Genomic DNA, 23876 nt, shown 5'->3' on the forward strand with positions numbered 1-23876 from the left:
ACTCCATTACAGTTGCCTCTGACTCTTAATTCACTATGCCATTCCATGTCATCAAAATTTCAGCTCTACCACCATGGCCTTGTGTTATTCTTATGCAAAAAATCTCTCAGTTTTGACCAAGTCAGGATGACAGTGTCTCAATATATACTGTAGGGAAGATGAATTCTGTGGCTCAACACGAAGCCTGGCTTGCATCCTGAGAACAGTTTGGGGTAAAACTTCTAAGCAGAGGACAGATGGAACTGTGTCAGGCTGTCTGGTTGAGGGACTGGGATTGCATACAGGTTATGTTGTGGAAAACTTGTTTACCTTTCAGTCTGGAGAAGTTTACTGTGGAGACTTTTGTATTTGGAAGACACATTCTTAATTTATTGTCAGTAGCAGTGTAAGTGTGGAAGGGAAGCATCTTCTCTTTTCTTACCGTGACTAGGTATGATTTAGAAGTGATGTTCAAATTAGAAGGGTGACTCCTGCTAGTAACAGGACAAAATGAATAAATCATATCTACCTTTTGAGTGTAATAGACAACTAGTTTGACTTTGACCTCATAATAAAGGGAATTTGTTGTTGGACTTTGCTTGGCCTGAATAAGGAAGTAGTTCATCAAGAACTCAATCTTTCTTTAATGGGTTTGTACTTACAAAGATTTTCCCGTCTTTTTTTTTTGGGAGGGGGGGAATAAAAAACCTGAACTGTAAAAAATTATTTCTTCACTGAAATCTCAATCGGGTAGGGATTTAAAGAGAGAGAATGAAACAAATCTTTCTTTGGGCAAAGAAAAAAATATTTATGTACTCACAGAACAATGAATTCTATCAGTATTATGGAGCTATTTTTATCTTGTTAGGATTAGTTGATTTAACTTTACGCATAACCTAAATTTAAAATATAATTAGACTTATAACAGTATCGTGTCTCTTTCCTTTGCAGGTTTGCTGGTCCTCTGATACATTTCAGAATGCCGCTGGTAAAAAGGAACATAGACCCCAGGCACCTGTGCCACACCGCTCTGCCCCGAGGTATCAAGAATGAATTGGAATGTGTCACCAACATCTCCTTGGCAAATATAATCAGACAACTGAGTAGCCTAAGTAAGTACGTTGTCTTAATAGCTGTATTTAGAACTAATATATTTTACAGTCACAGATTTTGTGTTTGAAGTGCGAACACTTTTTCAAATTCTCAGTTGAAAATTGTCACTGAGTCTTGAATGTACTCCTTTTGTGGCTAGTGACTAGCATGGACTTCTGTGAAAGAAAGCTAGGAATTTTTCTAGCGGCATGTCTTAAAACAGTTCATCTGTATATTTCTGTTACCAGTAGAAGATGACAGAAAAAGATAGCTGGGAGTTAATGAAGTCAATAATTGCCAACCTCAGAGCAATTCTTGAGTAGGGAATATGACATAATGAGGAATATATCATTGGTTACTTAATTCACTTAACTTAAGCCCTTGGTCATGTTGTTGTCATTCAGAAAAAAAATGTAGTTACCTTCTGAAATAATAAACCCAAAAATGTAATTATTACATAGTATTTCAGACAGTTAAAGATTTTTCTTCCTTATTCTCCCTTCTGTCAGTAGTTGTACCCTTGGTGCATTTGAGAGGAGTGAATACTTCTCAAACTCTAGAACTGTGAGGGAGTTTTGCTGAAAAGGCTTTAAGTTACAGCAACTTAAATAAGTTGTCAGATGAACCAGTATGATAACATTTTGGATTTCCAATACTACAGGTGCTTTTTAACCACTAGGACATTAGTAAGACTATCAACACATTAAATATTTAAATGTGCATTTATGTACATCTACAGTGTGAAAAGTCTTTCAGTGTCATCATTATCTTAGTCATAGGTGATGTAGACTAATTTCTTAATTAGATTGATTTAATTATGGGTTTGACAGTAAGCCTGTTGTGGCAGCCTTTTAAAGCTGTTAGGATGCCATTAGGTGGAAAACACTAATTGAGGACACTGAATTATGCAATTGAGACAGGAATGCTTACAGCATGTAAATATGACCATTATTAATATACCTGCAGCAACAAAGGAAATTAACTATTTAAATACTTTTCAGTGAACCAAGAGCAGGCCATATTAGGATGCAGTATATGGTCATCATCTGTAGTTTTGCGTCATTCTGACAAAAGCCCTTCTCAGACTAGTGGCTCACGTCCTAGCTTCCCCTTCCAAGTCACTCTTACTAATATTGCATTATTTTATTTTTGTTTGCTTGTTTTAAAAAAATCTTATTTGATTATATGCTTCATCTGGGGGAATTTCCTTTTGTAGGTGGCAAACCAAATTTATATTTGATATTTTCATTTGGAAGTATCATTTGACCTTAAACCCAACACCAACTTCTGACTCAACATCATGGTCTCAGGTTGACCTATTGAGATTCAGCTGCCTTTGCTGTTTTCTTGGTATACAGAGCTTGTATCTGACATTGTGTGTACAGCTGCTTAGGACGAGGTCTGGATGAAGCAATACCAGAACAGAAAGAACTCAATTAAAGGGAAAAAAAAGAATTGAAGAATATCCATTGAATGCTCCCACATTTGTTACATAGTTTGCCTAATGTGTAGCACTGAGAAACACTTGCAAGGGAATGTAACTGTATAACTGAATGTTACTGTATAATTCCTTTTGTGTAAAAAGAATGTGGTTCTTACATGAAGTATGCATAGTTGGGAATGAGCCTAAATTAGCTGTTTTCACTTGAGACGTGTTTCTGTCATGAACTTGTGACTCACTAGTGGTCAGAAACGCATGCAATCTTGGATATGACAAGGAAGGTAAAACAGAAAGGAAAATGCATTTGTTTACTCTGGAACAGCAAGCCCAGAATAGGTAATTCTGAATTCTTTAGAAGTTAAACACTAATGAGCAGAACCTGTTATTTCAATGTTTTGTTCTTCCTTCTAAATAGCATCATGGTGTTTGTAGGTCTTCTTACAGGCAGTGTTTATAGCAAATGAACAAAGTTTTTAGTTTATACTGTGTATGTTTAAAAAAAAAAAAACCCACATTTTTCCTACAATTAAAATAGGACATGTTTTGCAAAACAGTCCTTATTTCTCAGCAATGTTGAGTATTGCTCTATAGAAATGGAGATCATGTTACAAAGGTATGAGTACCTGCGAAAGTATTTTGTTTCAGAGCTCTTTTAGTTTTTCTGCCTTTTTATGGTGGTAGCAATACAAGTTCAAAAATATTCGGGAGTTCTGGCGCAGGAGTTTTGTCCCTCATGTTTAAACCCGAATAACCAGTCTTCTCTTGGTGTGTCACTGTTACGTGCGTGCAGCAAGGCCTGCTGACATGCAGATAAATTTCAGTAGTTGCCTGTGAGTCACAGCCAGCAGGCATGGTTTCGCAGCAGTCCCCTGGCAACGAGCTTCTCTGCAGTCCTTCACTTTTTGTTTTCTGTGAATAATGTGCGTGTTTGAGAATCAGCCTTTAAGTTGTAGGTGAAATGAGGCTTTACTCTGAGGGTGGAAACTGGTAGGATAGGGTTTCATTTCCTTTAAACTGAAGCTGCTTTTGCTTTTGATGGTAAAGTTATGGAAATTTAAATGAATGGTCTTTGACCTGATTAATAATCGGTTATCTTTGCCTCTAAAATTTTTCATTTTCTGGTCCTCAAATAGAGGATCAATCTTCTGCCATTATGGTTATGACCCTCATGATCAACCATTCTTAACCCTTCTTCTAACATGATTTGGCAAAGGAGTGCTCTCTTGGAATTGGAGCCTCCAGTACTTTAAACGAGACCAAAATTCCTTATTGAGAAAAACTAAGTGTAGAGTTTTGTCATGTATGTTGTTAGATCTCCGTTCTTGGAGACATTAACTACTTGACTGGATTAGTCAAGCAGCTGGATCTAATTGGATCTGCTTTGTGCAGGGTGTTTGTCTAGATGACTTCTGAAGGTCTTTTCAACCTGAACAGGACTTGATGATCTTGGATACTATGTTTAAGTTATATATGCAATCAGAAACAATACCTATTAAATGACAGGAATTCTGGTTTCCTGTGTTTTAATATAAAATGAAGAGATTTACACCAGTATGTCAGTGATAGCTGCTATGTATTTTCATACAAATTGTCAACCCTTTCATAGCTTATTTGATGTGTTGCTTTTAATGTTCAGTTTGAGAAATTTTTTGACCTTTTAAAAGAAGTAGAGATGAGAGGACGAAATATTAATTTCTGCTTCAAGTGATAATCCTTACCTTTCTCCCTGGAGCATGAAAACACATCAGTCTGTCTTGATAAAACATAGAAAGCTGCCAGTAAGTGAATTTTTCCCTGCTGTCTATTCCCAGTCTTCTCTTACTTCATAAAAGGATCTGCGTTCTGACAGCTTTTCTTTGCACTGTGGCAACAGAAACTCTCTGGACAACAGCAACAGCTGTTTTAGTTTCCTAGCCATTCTTCCCTGTATTTCTTGCTTTCTGACAGTGTCTGCTTTGGACAAGATACTAGGTGCTTACCTATTTTTTTCAGCAATATTGCATATGCATTAGTACTCCCGTTCTGCCTGAGTTGGTGTATGTTGGTGTATGTCAGGCCATAACATTCCCGCGTACGTGAAACACAAGTGATAGCATTGTGTAGCTGTGCCATTGTTAGAGGATGGATAAATTGTTCTATTGTGTACATGTAGCCTCCTCATTTTGTTCACGGCTATTGGCCAATCTTGGTTTTCCTTTTATTCAGCTGTTCCCTTGACACAGAATCTCAGTACCACATAAGAAACCTAACTGATGGGGTTTGTTCTTGGCCCTGGTCTCTGACACCTCCGTGTAGAGGGAGGAGAACATTTCTCCTTTTGAGTATGTTCCTTTACTGAATATTTATATTGCAGGCATTCACAGTAAAACTTTTATTCAATCATAGCAAGATGTCATTCCTCATTTTTTTCTTTTACCTCTGCATAAAGAAGGAGACTGCTGAATAAGTCTTTGCCAAGCTGGAGTGCCTTTTATGTTAGTGAAAATGATTTTCACTTGACACTGAACCTTCAGTAGCCTTTTCCCTCTTTCTATCTTTTCTGTGTAGTATTTCCTATTTTTACCGTGTCCTTCTTTCTTTTCTTTGCTCCTTATTTGTTAGTTTTCAGGAGTGAAAACTTGACTTTAGAGCAAATTATTTCTCCCCTTTGTTTTTTCCTCTCGGACTTGCTTAACTTTTCTTTCTTATTTTTTTTGCTTACCATGCCATCCCCTAGAGGGTTTTAAATGCTTTTCATCTTGTGAGAGACACTTTCTCACCTCAGGAAAACCTTCAGTTTGCCATGGCTTAAGATGTTAACATTCAGTAAGTGGGAAACGTTTCTCCAGAAATACTTAGCAGTGAGGTGTCTGGACTGCAACTAATCTTTAGAACCAGGCCTCTTCAAAAACCAGTCTCTCTCTTCATCCTGTAGGGACAACATCTTCAGCAGATGGTAAGGTTGAATGATTGCATGATTAAAAGTAAGTCTTCACAGATCTTCAGCCAGAGCTTCAGTCAGCATTCCAGAAACAGCAGAACCCCTCTGGCGAGCCCTGCCATGCAGATCCTCCTTCTCAGCGTGCTCAGAAGCATGTTCAATATTCTCTGTGAATTTTCTTCATTAGTCATTCCTCTTTCTTCATTATTACTACAGTTGCCAGGGAACACTAGAAAAAGTGTTCTTCGGTACGTGGGGTAAAGAAATTGATGGACTTGAAAACTAAAGGCTAACTTAGATTGAGAGACCCCCATCCCCAAAGACTTTGTCTGATTTCTTGATCTTGTGTCCCTAGCAGTAGTGGTATTGGCAAAGTGATGCTCTTTTGTGTCTGTCTCAAATAGTAATGAGGGTATGAACAAATGGTCAGTAATGTCTCATTGAAAACAACTGTGTTAGCAGAAAAGAAGTCCCGCCTGTCGTTAATTCCTTCATACATAGAGTAGTGAATTCGGGTGATATTAGAAAGGAAAGGAAGAGCAAGACTTCCCTATGAAATGCTCTTTAGACTAGTACCTTCAACACAAGTTCAGCTCTCATCAGTCCCTTTCACAGATTTCTGAATGCGTAATGGGTAATCTCAGCCAATTTACTTGATGATGTCCTCAGTGGGAGGTAACAAATGATATCTCAGACTATCATGGCTGAAGAATTTTGAAGTCTGATTTTTTTCTTTTTGGATGTCAACAAGAAGCATCAGACTTGCTCCAGATATGATCTTTATTAAAGTTCGTTTGATACTTTTGATCAGTCAGGTTGTCTGATAAATGCCTGTTTCAATTTTCCTGACTAAAGGAACAAAGTTGTCCCTTCAGTACTCTGATACTCTGTTATAACCCTTAAATCCAATCCTTGTGGACTGCTCTTACACCCTCATAAGGAAGGTTCCTAATTAGCATCACTGCTATGTATTTAGTACATGGTTTTTCAGAGCTTGCTCAGGCATAGCCACTGAGGTTCTCAAGGATCTACCAAGGTTCTTATCTCCAAGTTCACTCTCCTAGCTTTTAGTCTGTCTCCTAGTCACTGAGCTGTGAGATTGAAATGATCCTGATGAGAAAAAAGTCTAGACTTCTAAGTGAAACTCAGATATACCTTATTTTTGCTAAAAATTAGATTATGTTGTGAAGAACTGAAGCTGCATCAACAGGCAATAGATATGTTAAATTACATGTCAGAATTAATGGAGGAGGACTTAGAATACCTTTCTTGTTTTGCTTTATAGAAAGACCTGGATTATATATAGTTAGTGGCTTATGTGGTAAGTAATTATCCTGAAAAAATATTTTCTAATGAATACACTATATTGTGTAGGAAGGAACTATTCAGTAGTGAAAAATGTAATTTGGTGTAGTGTAAGTGTATTGGGAAAGAATTGTGCAGTGGGACATGAGACAGATTTTACGGCTGCTCTTGTTCTGTGCTTTTACTTTTTAGTAAAGTGTACTGGGCAAAAATATTGTTTAGTTTTTGAATGGGATTGAAATAATAGAAATCAAGGAATGATAGAGTATAGGTGGGTAACAGACTGAATTCTTAACTTATTCTTTCAGATATTTTGTCTGTTTCTACGTATTTTTTTAAAATGACCAAACCTATATTTTTAAACAGTAATATTATTTCGTGGTTTGTGTATTTCAATATATCAAAATATTTACTATTTCAATATTAAAATAATGTTTATTAATATTAAATTTAATGGCATAACACTTCATTATACTTTGCACTTAATAATCTCACCACATATTTAATATAATACATATTTTTATAATTAATTTAATGTTGGATTTGATTTTGTTTGTGTAAATGTTAACAGCCCCACACACACTATCTCCAGAAGTGTGATGGGTTATTTAAGGCTAAATTAATTAAGATTAATACTTTTGGCAATATTGGTCTTATGTTGGTTTCCCTGCTTGTTGCATCTTGCGTTGGCCTGAGTTTTGCCAGTCATCCTTGTGAATTTCTGAAAATGATGCTGTTTTGTGGCACTGGGCACTGGTAGGTGCTCAGTTTATTTGTCCAGATAGATACATAAAATTTAGCCCATGTTTCCTATAGGCTGCTGATGCCATAACTGATCTGTGGGATGCTGTTTCAGGTTGAGATGTTGAAGGGTTTGGAACTCTTTCTTTAACAATGCAAAAGGATGACAAAGGAGTGACTTCTTCCACACGTCCTACTCCTTGTCTGAGAGCATGTAACTAAATCTGATGGTAACTGATCTAGTGTTGCAAAATGATTAATTTAAATGCCCTTTCCTTAAGGTTTGCTAACAGATACTACAATGCTGTAGTTCAGGTGAAGTTGAGGACTGGAGTTTCAAGGACACTGCTCATGTATGCCCTGACCCTGCAGCCTGTTAGTGTGGTTCTAAGAACTTGTACAACACAATATATAGGTCTTTTGAGACAACTCTTTGTCATGCTTTGTTTAATTAGCCTGAAATATGGTTCAGAACCTGATGTGGTGATTGTGGTTGACTTCAGTTCATCTGAAACATACGCAGTCCCCCTGAACAAGACAAAAAGCCCCATTTCTTTTACCTTAGTATCCCCTCATTTTAGTGTGTTGAATGGTTAGAAATTATTCATTTGTGCACAGAAGCCAGTGCTGCTGGACAAATGGTTAAGAAATTGTGGGGGAAAATTAGGAGATGAAACAGATTTAAAGGAACAAATGGTGAAAGAGAAGAACTGTAAAACTATCCATATTTTTTTCACATTTTATAAACCATTGTACATTTATTGCCATGGTAATGAACATGAATGGATGATACATGTTTTGGTGGGTTTAATTTAAAAAAACGAGGAAAGCAGTAAGCAGTATTATTTTTATTTTATTTTCAGCTAGTAGCTACTAGTTAGTATTCTGTTTTCAGCTCACAGGTCTGTTTTAAAAGTCAGGAAAATAGCTGTTAAAAAAAGCCATCAAAACACATGCAAGTTATCAAGGGAAGGAAGGACAGCACATTGCTTCCAAAGCATTTTTTACTTGGCTGTCGAAAAAAAGGATACTGACTGACTGACACCAGAGCGAACTGCATTCCTGTATCCCTTTCTTATTAAAGGTTTAATTGTGAACAGAGCCCTTTGGGACATGAGGAAAAATTGTGAAAACAATAATAAGGTGAATAATAAATTCCTTAATTAAAACTACATAATAATGTATCCTCTTATTTAAATTTAAAAAAAATGCTCTGTTAATAAAAATAAATGCCAGGCAATTTTTGCAAATACAGTAAAATAAGCTTTCCACAGACATTGAATTATTTAGTTGCAGAAGTCTACATTGTCATTTAATTTAATAGGCAAACAAGATTACTGATCTTTCTTGTCTGGTATTATGTATCCAGCTGTGACCAAGATCCTAAGATGTTATTATTTTAATTGTCATAGTCAACTGTAATTCTCTTTATTGTACTGCATGAAACAAGAGTAGAGGTTTTCATCAAGTAGCACCTTAATATTGTAAATTTTCTGAAGTGTTAATAATACTTTGGAATGTTCATTGTATATAATGGAATTAATTTTGATTCCTTACTCTTCTAACATATTACCCATTGTGTGGAATGAGCTCAACTTTGTTTATTAACGTATTTTTTCTCATACTTTTTTTTACTTATTTGAGTTTGTGACATTTTTTTCAGTATTATTACTCATATTCATATCTTTTATAAAACCTTCAAAATTGAAGATACATTCATACAGAATACATACAGAGACAGCAACATAAACAAATACTAGATTATGAATGTTATATATGTATACATTCACATATAGTATTCTTTTGAATGGTAGTTGTACATTGCATGAAATGCAAACATGTTACTTTGCTTGAAAAAGTGTTTGATAAATATACCTGTGGCTAAATAAAGAGACCACCAACAGACATGGAGGTAGGGACATTATGTCTGGCATACCACTTCAAACATGACAGGTTGTTTTTAATGTATTTCTCATTTGAGGATTAGTGTTCATAAGCACGGGCAAATTATTCCTTGCAGTATGTTTGTGGCTGTATGCAACATAATGAAAAGATTTTCGAGACAGATTATTTGCAATTGGAGCTTGTTAATGAGGGAGGTGAATTGTAAGCCTGATGAAATGATACAGATAAAACTGTAGCCTTAAATACACCTATAAAAGGAAAGTTACTCGATTTTAAGGCCCTGCAATTTACTTTTTATTCTGTACATGAAATTTTACACTTGATTTTAATTCTAATTTGCATGTCTGAATATTACATGAACTATCTAGTTTAAATTAATATTTCTGAATATATTATCTGAAGTACATTAACTTTTTTGCATATGTGTGTTGAAAGTTTAGGAATCTTGCTCTTAGTGGATCACATTTTTAAATAATTTCTCTTGCTTCAGATACAGGTTAAAGAACATAAACTTTACAGAGTTTCAAGACCTATATTAGAAAGTCTTGTGTTAGGTGAGTTGCCAGCTGAGAAGACTTTACTAACTTTCCATCTCTGTTTTAATGTGGACTGGTGCTTAAAGACAAAGGTCCTAAGAATGGCTGTGTCTTTGATCTGCTTCTCACTGTGGCTATTAGCAGTTGCTCCAAGAATGAGAGCAAGACAGCATGTACAATACTCCTACTAGTCTCCCTGCTTTCAGCTCTTTACAGCCTGGAAGCCTCTTCCACCAGCTGAGGTTTCTGTGTATTTCCTAATGCTCAGGGTGTTTCGTTTCCATATCGTTGGCAAACTTTAATCTCATTTTTTTCAGGTCATTTACAGATACCTTATATAACAGAGATCCCAGCATAGAAACTTAAGAAAACTCACCTTTCTCAAATGTGAAGGCTGATGATTTACTCCTATCCTCTGTTTTCTACCTTTTGAGGAGTTATTTATCTGTGGCATGTTGTTTCTTTTGTATGCCCCATCTGTTAAATTTTCCCCAAAAGCTTTGAATAAGTACTTTCTAAACTCTCTTGGAAATCTCACTAGATCATAGCACTCTATCTGTGTCCTTATAAACAGTTCAGACATTTCATTTCATAAAAGCAGTGTTGCCTCTTCTCTAACAAGTCATCCAGATGTCTGCTGATTCAGTTCTCTGTAATGATTTACACTAATTTGTCTGGATGTCAGCCTTACAGGTCCATAGGTCTCAAGATGTTCCACAAAAAAAATTGAACTTCATTGTTGTGTGCTTCAGTGTTTATAAGAAGATTTGCAAACTGTTACTAATATTTGCTGGTCATTTTGTTAGTTTATTTTTGTAATTTTTATATAGGCCCTTCAATTTCTTCGAACCTCCCCCAGTGAGTTCTCGCATGAGGGTCTCTGGAGTTCCTTTCAGTGAGCACCAGTGGAAAGTGTTATATTAGCTTTCTTCAGGGGTCTTGTCTTCTATGTATTCCATTATACCTTCATTGCCAGTCAGCTCTGCAGACTCCCTGGCAGCTTTCTTGCTCTTCATGCCTTTAAAGGAATATTTATTGTTAATTTGCTAGTTGCTCCTCAGAATAGTTTTTGGGTTTATGTTTAATATGCCAGAATTTATGATCCCATCTATTTTCTTCTTCTGTACATTTCTTCTGATATCCCCTTTTATATTGCATTGTTTATAGTCATGCTGGTTTTCTATTGCTATTACCTGTCTTAATAAATGGTATGTGCTGGCCTTGTGCTTACTACTTAGTATCTTTAAGTAGTTTCCACAGTACCTGTAGGGATTTGATTTTTATTCTTTTGATATGTTTATATAAAAATGTCCTCATTTTTATGTATTCTTCCAGATGTATAGCTCACCAAAGGCTAAATTTCCATAGCTATATTTTCCTTTTGTACCAGACAGAACTTGAGTGCAAAGCAGGTTGTTAGAAATTTGTGAGATTTGTATTTCCAAAACCAACATAAGTGCACAAACACTACACAAATTACGTATGCACAATACAGTACTAAGTTTTAAAAGCTATCACGTGGTATTTCAGAAGTGTGGCTACAAATTTTGCTAGGCAGTCTGGTGGGGTTTTTTCAGTGACATCGGCAAACTACTGAAGTGGAATCTGGAGAGCATTAGAAGCACTATACAAAATACTCTGTAGAAGAGAAACTCGTTACTGATCCTTTTCTCATAATACTTGAATTTCTTGTTCTTTTGGGCTAAACATGTGATGTCAATTGAAGTGAGCAAAGGAGATTTTTTTTTTTTTACTTCAGTATAAATTGGTCAGTTACTAGAATTTTGACCCTTCAAGGTAGGATTTATTGTTTTAATGTGTATTTTTGAATAGTCTGGTTCTGATTCACCTAGATGTAAATATCTGATCTGCCATTTTTGTAAAGTCTGCCGTACAGCAGGAGTGGAAGTTATGCTTCATTTTGAGAAAAATGTTGAGGTAAATTTCACTTAGAAAGATTAGTTGTCGCTCATACAGGAGCGATACCTCCAGATGCTGGAAGTTATCCTTTTATACATATTCAGGAAATGAAGCAGTCTAGTTCCTTGCATATCATCATAGTTAGAAGAATTTATAGTAGCTGAATATCTGTCCTGTAATGCATTAAATAATTTCATTTCTGATAAATAACTTGCAAATTAAATATTTAACTTCCGTTTGATTTTCTGAAGCATTCTTAATGGGCTCAGTAAGTAGAGGTTGTTACAAGTGATACTCATGCCTCCTAGAATTACTTAATTAAAATAGTTAGAAATCTTTTTGAAGGCAAACTCATTTGGCTGTCTTGTCGAGCGCTTGAATTTTTCTTCTTTTCCCTGTGTTTCAGGTAAATATGCCGAAGATATATTTGGTGAACTTTTCAATGAAGCACACAGTTTCTCATTTAGAGTCAACTCCTTACAGGAGCGTGTAGATCGCTTATCTGTCAGCGTTACACAACTCGATCCAAAGGAAGAGGAATGTAAGTTAACTCCTGCACTGAAAATCTCTTATTTTGTCACTCAGACACACCAGTGATACGTGAAATGGAAATAATAATAGTTTAAATCATGGTTATAAGAACACAGAGCAAAGCATCACGAGAAAGAGGTCCATTTCTATTTGTGTTACAGGTTTCTTTTATAGCCTTGAGCAGCTTTCTGAGCTCAGCATTTTCATGGTTACTGAATGATGCTGGAACCAATGAATTTACATGGAAACAGCTACAGGAGAATGTGTCACTTCAGTAGTGTTATGTATTAGTGTTAAGAATATTAAGTAATACTATGTGAATGCTTGGAGATAAGTCTTTACTCTTTTTTTTAACCTTCCTACTAATTCCTGTGGGATGTAAACCTTTGTCCAAGTAGGGTTTTTGCTTTTAACTGGTACCATCTTACTTTCTGTATGATTATAATTGTATAGCTTCATGTATTGATGCTATATAACCTCTTGGATTCTTTCTAAATAGCTTATTAGGGTATAGCTCATGCCTGTAAGATCAAATTTTTATGGAATTTAAAGGATGCCTCGGCTTTGTGATGACTATAGGAACATTGACCACGTAATTTGTAAATGCCATGAAGCTTTTTTGCCTTCATGGATATTTGTTGATTGCAGATGGAACTATGAAAAGTCTTGTCATCCCAAAGAGTTTAGGGTGTTCTAAACTCTGTGGTTAAGAACTTGAAAGTAGAGAAACATCCTATAATGAAAANTTTATGTTAGTGAAAATGATTTTCACTTGACACTGAACCTTCAGTAGCCTTTTCCCTCTTTCTATCTTTTCTGTGTAGTATTTCCTATTTTTACCGTGTCCTTCTTTCTTTTCTTTGCTCCTTATTTGTTAGTTTTCAGGAGTGAAAACTTGACTTTAGAGCAAATTATTTCTCCCCTTTGTTTTTTCCTCTCGGACTTGCTTAACTTTTCTTTCTTATTTTTTTTGCTTACCATGCCATCCCCTAGAGGGTTTTAAATGCTTTTCATCTTGTGAGAGACACTTTCTCACCTCAGGAAAACCTTCAGTTTGCCATGGCTTAAGATGTTAACATTCAGTAAGTGGGAAACGTTTCTCCAGAAATACTTAGCAGTGAGGTGTCTGGACTGCAACTAATCTTTAGAACCAGGGCTCTTCAAAAACCAGTCTCTCTCTTCATCCTGTAGGGACAACATCTTCAGCAGATGGTAAGGTTGAATGATTGCATGATTAAAAGTAAGTCTTCACAGATCTTCAGCCAGAGCTTCAGTCAGCATTCCAGAAACAGCAGAACCCCTCTGGCGAGCCCTGCCATGCAGATCCTCCTTCTCAGCGTGCTCAGAAGCATGTTCAATATTCTCTGTGAATTTTCTTCATTAGTCATTCCTCTTTCTTCATTATTACTACAGTTGCCAGGGAACACTAGAAAAAGTGTTCTTCGGTACGTGGGGTAAAGAAATTGATGGACTTGAAAACTAAAGGCTAACTTAGATTGAGAGACCCCCATCCCCAAAGACTTTGTCTGATTTCTTGATCTTGTGTCCCTAGCAGTAGTGGTATTGGCAAAGTGATGCTCTTTTGTGTCTGTCTCAAATAGTAATGAGGGTATGAACAAATGGTCAGTAATGTCTCATTGAAAACAACTGTGTTAGCAGAAAAGAAGTCCCGCCTGTCGTTAATTCCTTCATACATAGAGTAGTGAATTCGGGTGATATTAGAAAGGAAAGGAAGAGCAAGACTTCCCTATGAAATGCTCTTTAGACTAGTACCTTCAACACAAGTTCAGCTCTCATCAGTCCCTTTCACAGATTTCTGAATGCGTAATGGATAATCTCAGCCAATTTACTTGATGATGTCCTCAGTGGGAGGTAACAAATGATATCTCAGACTATCATGGCTGAAGAATTTTGAAGTCTGATTTTTTTCTTTTTGGATGTCAACAAGAAGCATCAGACTTGCTCCAGATATGACCTTTAACAAAGTTTGTTTGATACTTTTGATCAATCAGGTTGTCTGATAAATGCCTGTTTCAATTTTCCTCACTAAAGGAACAAAGTTGTCCCTTCAGTACTCTGATACTCTGTTATAACCCTTAAATCCAATCCTTGTGGACTGCTCTTACACCCTCATAATGAAGGTTCCTAATTAGCATCACTGCTATGTATTTAGTACATGGTTTTTCAGAGCTTGCTCAGGCATAGCCACTGAGGTTCTCAAGGATCTACCAAGGTTCTTATCTCCAAGTTCACTCTCCTAGCTTTTAGTCTGTCTCCTAGTCACTGAGCTGTGAGATTGAAATGATCCTGATGAGAAAAAAGTCTAGACTTCTAAGTGAAACTCAGATATACCTTATTTTTGCTAAAAATTAGATTATGTTGTGAAGAACTGAAGCTGCATCAACAGGCAATAGATATGTTAAATTACATGTCAGAATTAATGGAGGAGGACTTAGAATACCTTTCTTGTTTTGCTTTATAGAAAGACCTGGATTATATATAGTTAGTGGCTTATATGGTAAGTAATTATCCTGAAAAAATATTTTCTAATGAATACACTATATTGTGTAGGAAGGAACTATTCAGTAGTGAATAATATAATTTGGTGTAGTGTAAGTGTATTGGGAAAGAATTGTGCAGTGGGACATGAGACAGATTTTACAGCTGCTCTTGTTCTGTGCTTTTACTTTTTAGTAAAGTGTACTGGGCAAAAATATTGTTTAGTTTTTGAATGGGATTGAAATAATAGAAATCAAGGAATGATAGAGTATAGGTGGGTAACAGACTGAATTCTTAACTTATTCTTTCAGATATTTTGTCTGTTTCTACGTATTTTTTTAAAATGACCAAACCTATATTTTTAAACGGTAATATTATTTTGTGGTTTGTGTATTTCAATATATCAAAATATTTACTATTTCAATATTAAAATAATGTTTATTAATATTAAATTTAATGACATAACACTTCATTATACTTTGCACTTAATAATCTCACCACATATTTAATATAATACATATTTTTATAATTAATTTAATGTTGGATTTGATTTTGTTTGTGTAAATGTTAACAGCCCCACACACACTATCTCCAGAAGTGTGATGGATTATTTAAGGCTAAATTAATTAAGATTAATACTTTTGGCAATATTGGTCTTATTTTGGTTTTCCTGCTTGCTGCATCTTGCGTTGGCCTGAGTTTTACCAGTCATCCTTGTGAATTTCTGAAAATGATGCTGTTTTGTGGCACTGGGCACTGGTAGGTGCTCAGTTTATTTGTCCAGATAGATACATAAAATTTAGCCCATGTTTCCTATAGGCTGCTGATGCCATAACTGATCTGTGGGATGCTGTTTCAGGTTGAGATGTTGAAGGGTTTGGAACTCTTTCTTTAACAATGCAAAAGGATGACAAAGAAGTGACTTCTTCCACACGTCCTACTCCTTGTCTGAGAGCATGTAACTAAATCTGATGGTAACTGATCTAGTGTTGCAAAATGATTAATTTAAATGCCCTTTCCTTAAGGTTTGCTAACAGATACATCATTGAGAATGCTGTAGTTCAGGTGAAGTTGAGGACTGGAGTTTCAAGGACACTGCTCATGTATGCCCTGACCCTGCAGCCTGTTAGTGTGGTTCTAAGAACTTGTACAACACAATATATAGGTCTTTTAAGACAACTCTTTGTCATGCTTTGTTTAATTAGCCTGAAATATGGTTCAGAACCTGATGTGGTGATTGTGGTTGACTTCAGTTCATCTGAAACATACCCAGTCCCCCTGAACAAGACAAAAAGCCCCATTTCTTTTACCTTAGTATCCCCTCATTTTAGTGTGTTGAATGGTTAGAAATTATTCATTTGTGCACAGAAGCCAGTGCTGCTGGACAAATGGTTAAGAAATTGTGGGGGAAAATTAGGAGATGAAACAGATTTAAAGGAACAAATGGTGAAAGAGAAGAACTGTAAAACTATCCATATTTTTTTCACATTTTATAAACCATTGTACATTTATTGCCATGGTAATGAACATGAATGGATGATACATGTTTTGGTGGGTTTAATTTAAAAAAACGAGGAAAGCAGTAAGCAGTATTATTTTTATTTTATTTTCAGCTAGTAGCTACTAGTTAGTATTCTGTTTTCAGCTCACAGGTCTGTTTTAAAAGTCAGGAAAATAGCTGTTAAAAAAAGCCATCAAAACACATGCAAGTTATCAAGGGAAGGAAGGACAGCACATTGCTTCCAAAGCATTTTTTACTTGGCTGTCGAAAAAAAGGATACTGACTGACTGACACCAGAGCGAACTGCATTCCTGTATCCCTTTCTTATTAAAGGTTTAATTGTGAACAGAGCCCTTTGGGACATGAGGAAAAATTGTGAAAACAATAATAAGGTGAATAATAAATTCCTTAATTAAAACTACATAATAATGTATCCTCTTATTTAAATTTAAAAAAAATGCTCTGTTAATAAAAATAAATGCCAGGCAATTTTTGCAAATACAGTAAAATAAGCTTTCCACAGACATTGAATTATTTAGTTGCAGAAGTCTACATTGTCATTTAATTTAATAGGCAAACAAGATTACTGATCTTTCTTGTCTGGTATTATGTATCCAGCTGTGACCAAGATCCTAAGATGTTATTATTTTAATTGTCATAGTCAACTGTAATTCTCTTTATTGTACTGCATGAAACAAGAGTAGAGGTTTTCATCAAGTAGCACCTTAATATTGTAAATTTTCTGAAGTGTTAATAATACTTTGGAATGTTCATTGTATATAATGGAATTAATTTTGATTCCTTACTCTTCTAACATATTACCCATTGTGTGGAATGAGCTCAACTTTGTTTATTAACGTATTTATTCTCATACTTTTTTTTACTTATTTGAGTTTGTGACATTTTTTTCAGTATTATTACTCATATTCATGTCTTTTGTAATCCCTTCAAAATTGAAGATATATTCATACAGAATACGTACAGAGACAGCAACATAAACAAATACTAGATTATGAATGTTATATATGTATATGTTCACATATAGTATTCTTTTGAATGGTAGTTGTACATTGCATGAAATGCAAACATGTTACTTTGCTTGAAAAAGTGTTTGATAAATATACCTGTGGCTAAATAAAGAGACCACCAACAGACATGGAGGTAGGGACATTATGTCTGGCATACCACTTCAAACATGACAGGTTGTTTTTAATGTATTTCTCATTTGAGGATTAGTGTTCATAAGCACGGGCAAATTATTCCTTGCAGTATGTTTGTGGCTGTATGCAACATAATGAAAAGATTTTCAAGACAGATTATTTGCAATTGGAGCTCGTTAATGAGGGAGGTGAATTGTAAGCCCGATGAAATGATACAGATAAAACTGTAGCCTTAAATACACCTATAAAAGGAAAGTTACTCGATTTTAAGGCCCTGCAATTTACTTTTTATTCTATACATGGAATTTTACACTTGATTTTAATTCTAATTTGCATGTCTGAATATTACATGAACTATCTAGTTTAAATTAATATTTCTGAATATATTATCTGAAGTACATTAACTTTTTTGCATATGTGTCTTGAAGGTTTAGGAATCTTGCTCTTAGTGGATCACATTTTTAAATAATTTCTCTTACTTCAGGTACAGGTTAAAGAATGTAAACTTTACAGAGTTTCAAGACCTATGTTAGAAAGTCTTGTGTTAGGTGAGTTGCCAGCTGAGAAGACTTTACTAACTTTCCATCTCTGTTTTAATGTGGACTGGTGCTTAAAGACAAAGGTTCTAAGAATGGCTGTGCCTTTGATCTGCTTCTCACTGTGGCTATTAGCAGTTGCTCCAAGAATGAGAGCAAGACAGCATGTACAATACTCCTACTAGTCTCCCTGCTTTCAGCTCTTTACAGCCTGGAAGCCTCTTCCACCAGCTGAGGTTTCTGTGTATTTCCTAATGCTCAGGGTGTTTCGTTTCCATAACTTTGTATCATTGGCAAACTTTAATCTCATTTTTTTCAGGTCGTTTACAGATACCTTATATAACAGAGATCCCAGCATAGAAACTTAAGAAAACTCACCTTTCTCAAATGTGAAGGCTGATGATTTACTCCTATCCTCTGTTTTCTACCTTTTGAGGAGTTATTTGTCTGTGGCATGTTGTTTCTTTTGTATGCCCCATCTGTTAAATTTTCCCCAAAAGCTTTGAATAAGTACTTTCTAAACTCTCTTGGAAATCTCACTAGATCATAGCACTCTATCTGTGTCCTTATAAACAGTTCAGACATTTCACTTCATAAAAGCAGTGTTGCCTCTTCTGTAACAAGTCATCCAGATGTCTGCTGATTCAGTTCTCTGTAATGATTTACACTAATTTGTCTGGATGTCAGCCTTACAGGTCCGGAGGTCTCAAGATATTCCACAAAAAAAAAATTGAACTTTATTGTTGTGTGCTTCAGTGTTTATAAGAAGATTTGCAAATTGTTACTAATATTTGCTGGTCATTTTGTTAGTTTATTTTTGTAATTTTTATATAGGCCCTTCAATTTCTTCGAGCCTCCCCCAGTGAGTTCTCGCATGAGGGTCTCTGGAGTTCCTTTCAGTGAGCACCAGTGGAAAGTGTTATATTAGCTTTCTTCAGGGGTCTTGTCTTCTATGTATTCCATTATACCTTCATTGCCAGTCAGCCCTGCAGACTCCCTGGCAGCTTTCTTGCTCTTCATGCCTTTAAAGGAATATTTATTGTTAATTTGCTAGTTGCTCCTCAGACTAGTTTTTGGGGTTTATGTTTAATATGCCGGAATTTATGATCCCATCTATTTTCTTCTTCTGTACATTTCTTCTGATATCCCCTTTTATATTGCATTGTTTATAGTCATGCTGGTTTTCTATTGCTATTACCTGTCTTAATAAATGGTATGTGCTGGCCTTGTGCTTACTACTTAGTATCTTTAAGTAGTTTCCACAGTACCTGTAGGGATTTGATTTTTATTCTTTTGATATGTTTATATAAAAATGTCCTCATTTTTATGTATTCTTCCAGATGTATAGCTCACCAAAGGCTAAATTTCCATAGCTATATTTTCCTTTTGTACCAGACAGAACTTGAGTGCAAAGCAGGTTGTTAGAAATTTGTGAGATTTGTATTTCCAAAACCAACGTAAGTGCACAAACACTACACAAATTACGTATGCACAATACAGTACTAAGTTTTAAAAGCTATCACGTGGTATTTCAGAAGTGTGGCTACAAATTTTGCTAGGCAGTCTGGTGGGGTTTTTTTCAGTGACATCGGCAAACTACTGAAGTGGAATCTGGAGAGCATTAGAAGCACTATACAAAATACTCTGTAGAAGAGAAACTCGTTACTGATCCTTTTCTCATAATACTTGAATTTCTTGTTCTTTTGGGCTAAACATGTGATGTCAATTGAAGTGAGCAAAGGAGATTTTTTTTTTTTTACTTCAGTATAAATTGGTCAGTTACTAGAATTTTGACCCTTCAAGGTAGGATTTATTGTTTTAATGTGTATTTTTGAATAGTCTGGTTCTGATTCACCTAGATGTAAATATCTGATCTGCCATTTTTGTAAAGTCTGCCGTACAGCAGGAGTGGAAGTTATGCTTCATTTTGAGAAAAATGTTGAGGTAAATTTCACTTAGAAAGATTAGTTGTCGCTCATACAGGAGCGATACCTCCAGATGCTGGAAGTTATCCTTTTATACATATTCAGGAAATGAAGCAGTCTAGTTCCTTGCATATCATCATAGTTAGAAGAATTTATAGTAGCTGAATATCTGTCCTGTAATGCATTAAATAATTTCATTTCTGATAAATAACTTGCAAATTAAATATTTAACTTCCGTTTGATTTTCTGAAGCATTCTTAATGGGCTCAGTAAGTAGAGGTTGTTACAAGTGATACTCATGCCTCCTAGAATTACTTAATTAAAATAGTTAGAAATCTTTTTGAAGGCAAACTCATTTGGCTGTCTTGTCGAGCGCTTGAATTTTTCTTCTTTTCCCTGTGTTTCAGGTAAATATGCCGAAGATATATTTGGTGAACTTTTCAATGAAGCACACAGTTTCTCATTTAGAGTCAACTCCTTACAGGAGCGTGTAGATCGCTTATCTGTCAGCGTTACACAACTCGATCCAAAGGAAGAGGAATGTAAGTTAACTCCTGCACTGAAAATCTCTTATTTTGTCACTCAGACACACCAGTGATACGTGAAATGGAAATAATAATAGTTTAAATCATGGTTATAAGAACACAGAGCAAAGCATCACGAGAAAGAGGTCCATTTCTATTTCTGCTACAGGTTTCTTTTATAGCCTTGAGCAGCTTTCTGAGCTCAGCATTTTCATGGTTACTGAATGATGCTGGAACCAATGAATTTACATGAAAACAGCTACAGGAGAATGTGTCACTTCAGTAGTGTTATGTATTAGTGTTAAGAATATTAAGTAATACTATGTGAATGCTTGGAGATAAGTCTTTACTCTTTTTTTTAACCTTCCTACTAATTCCTGTGGGATGTAAACCTTTGTCCAAGTAGGGTTTTTGCTTTTAACTGGTACCATCTTACTTTCTGTATGATTATAATTGTATAGCTTCATGTATTGATGCTATATAACCTCTTGGATTCTTCCTAAATAGCTTATTAGGGTAGAGCTCCTGCCTGTAAGATCAAATTATTATGGAATTTAAAGGATGCCTCGGCTTTGTGATGACTATAGGAACATTGACCACCTAATTTGTAAATGCCATGAAGCTTTTTTGCCTTCATGGATATTTGTTGATTGCAGATGGAACTATGAAAAGTCTTGTCATCCCAAAGAGTTTAGGGTGTTCTAAACTCTGTGGTTAAGAACTTGAAAGTAGAGAAACATCCTATAATGAAAAATAACTTCAGATTGCTTGTGGGATCCAATTTTAAAGTATAGAAAGCTGTTTCAGTTCTGGATGTCTAGGTATGATAATTGTGTATTGACAGGAAAAATGAAGTGTCAAACCAGGGGCATGGTCTTCAGCTGTCTTTAGTTATAGATGTTGAAATTTCACTAGTAGCAAAATTAAGCTAAGAGTAGTTTTGGTTCCGTATTTTGCGTGATATTAATTTTAGAACAGGTTTCGAAAGACAGCTGTTCACAGCTAGTAGCAGATTTTCCACGAAATCGTGACTTGCCTGGGGGAATTCTTACATTAATGGGATTTTCCAAGTCTCTTGACAAGCATAAATCATACATATACATCTCTTTTTCCAGTTGTTGTGGTTTAACCCAGCAGGCAGTTAAACACCACACAGCCACTTGCTCACCCCTGCCCTGCAGTGGCAGGAGGGAGAAAACTGGAGGGAAAGAAAGTAAAATTCATGGGTTGAGATAAAGACAGTTTATTAGGACAGACAAGGAAGGGAAAATAATGATAATAGAATTAGAATATACAAAACAATTGATACTCAATGCAATTGCTCACCACCCACTGACAAATGCCCAGCTAGTTCCTGAGCAGCAGCCTCCGGCCAGCTTTCCCTCTAGTGTATGTGCTAAGCATGATGCCACATGGTATGGAACGTCCCTTTGGCCAGTTTGGGTCAGCTGTCCCAGCTATGTCTCCTCCCAGCTTCTTGTGCCCCCCCCCAGCCTGCATGGTGGTAGAGTGGGGTGAGAAGCTGAAGAGTCCTTGACCACTGCTCAGCAACAACTAAAATATTAGTGTTATCTTATTCTCATCCTAAGTTCAAAACACAGCGCTATATCAGATACTAAGAAGAAATTAACTATATCCCAGACAAAACCAGGACACTAATAAAATACCATGTTTACTATGGTTGGATAATGACAAAAATTCCTTTCAGTGTACCATAACAAATTGTCAGCAATTGTAATCCTGTAAGAACTGTAAAAGCCCAATGTTACTGTCATTTTTGCATTTACTCTTGACAGCCTAGTTTTTTGTTTAAATCAGGGTGGAATATGTGTTGATGTGGTATATCTACTATGTTAACCTTTCACATTTCAGGAAAGTGGAGAGACCATTTTAAGCCATGGAGTTAAAGCATCTAAGGATGGAAAGATGGAAAATTGTACTATTCTGAGAAAATGGCCTTTAACAAGTTTGGCTTTAGGTTTCAGTACTAAATATCTTTAACTGTTTGATGTAAGAGAATTGCTAGAAGTAGTTTTAAATAGTATGTAGTCCCAAATGAACCATATCAATAAATTTTCAGAGTACTGCGTATACTATAGCATTTGCTAAACTGTATAACTAAAGAAAAGGACAGACACTGCAGTTAAAGAAAACAGGGCTAAGAAGAGGTCTAACTTGATCAAGGCCAGAGTTGCTAAGTGTGACTCGTGTCTGATCCCCTGGATTTGTCTCTCACACCATGGAATAGCAGTGACTCCTACTACTTCAGAGGAACACATGCAATCCTCAGTGTCAGGAGCTGTTAAATGACTAATTTTATTAACCTAAGAATATCCAGTCCTTGAGCCATACCCAGTGCTCCTTATTCACAGTCATCTGCCCACAGTGAGTCACCAGATGAGGACAAAGGAGATGAGAGGAAATTCGATATTATATTTCCTTAAAAGTTAGAGATCAGGAAACTTTTTTCCTTCAGTGTATGGTTTCAGGCTTGAAATTTAGAAAGTCATCATAGATAGTTTTGATTTAGTCCTAGTCTGGGCTAAAATAGCTGGAGGATGCTAATGCATGAAGGGGGAAAAACATTTGGATTTACCTTCCTTAACCCTCTCTGTAAGAATTGAAGCAAATTTCAGTAGTTCTGCTCAGCTAACAGCTTGAGTAAAATGGGCTGTACTTGTGAAATGAGTCTCATCTGCTAGCTCTTTGCCAGCAGGCAGTAATAGAAGATTTAATAGGTTCCTTTGGGCCCATGCTATTACACAAGAGAAAGAAATTAAGATTCGTTTAAAGCTAAGTGGCATGAACAAAAACAGCCCAAGTCACATTCACTGAACGAGGTGCAGATACTTGACAAAATGTTTCTGGTACAGTCAGGGCAATAAAAAGCTCTGAATTTGTTTGAATAGTTTGTTTGTTTTCTCATTTTGAATTATTACAGTATCTCTCTGAAAGAATAAAACCAAGGTTATGATTTTATCTTGAAGGACCTAACTCCTGGTGCACAATCTTTCTATCATAGAATAATTGTTATGAACTTGGTTAGGTTTGAATTATTACACTGTTTTCAAATTCTTGATTCCTCAGTATTATTAATTTCATGTTTTAATAGATTTTTTAAAATACTTTATTCTTTTCACATTTATGTGGGTTTTTCCCCCTCAGAAGATACCAAACTTGCATGCAGACAAAAAGAAATCCTCTGCTTTCCTTCAGGAAACTGAACTTTATTTCAATTTTATAGGAAACAAGTCTGTATGTATCCAAGAGTAATGATATCTGGGGTCTTTTTAAGGCTGAGAGAACATATTCTTGCTGTAAAACTGAACTAAGGTTGACAGTTTCAGTAGCCCTGCAATAT

The 23876-nt window shown here is 35.7% G+C and overlaps 1 protein-coding gene across 1 annotated transcript in view; it reads left to right on the top strand.

Annotated features, from left to right (window-relative positions):
- Positions 1–934: 934 nt before the first annotated feature.
- The window catches only part of WASF1 (WASP family member 1), a 38102-nt gene continuing 15160 nt past the window's right edge, over positions 935–23876 (top strand). The window contains exons 1-2 of the mRNA XM_029962767.1: positions 935–1091; positions 12246–12380. Of these exons, the coding sequence (XP_029818627.1) occupies positions 959–1091; positions 12246–12380 (268 nt within the window). The 5' untranslated portion in view covers positions 935–958. The remainder of the gene's footprint in view (positions 1092–12245; positions 12381–23876) is intronic.

The sequence above is a fragment of the Manacus vitellinus genome, unplaced genomic scaffold (genome assembly GCF_001715985.3).
Source record: "Manacus vitellinus isolate BGI_N305 unplaced genomic scaffold, ASM171598v3 scaffold_4_pilon, whole genome shotgun sequence".
NCBI lineage: Eukaryota > Metazoa > Chordata > Aves > Passeriformes > Pipridae > Manacus > Manacus vitellinus.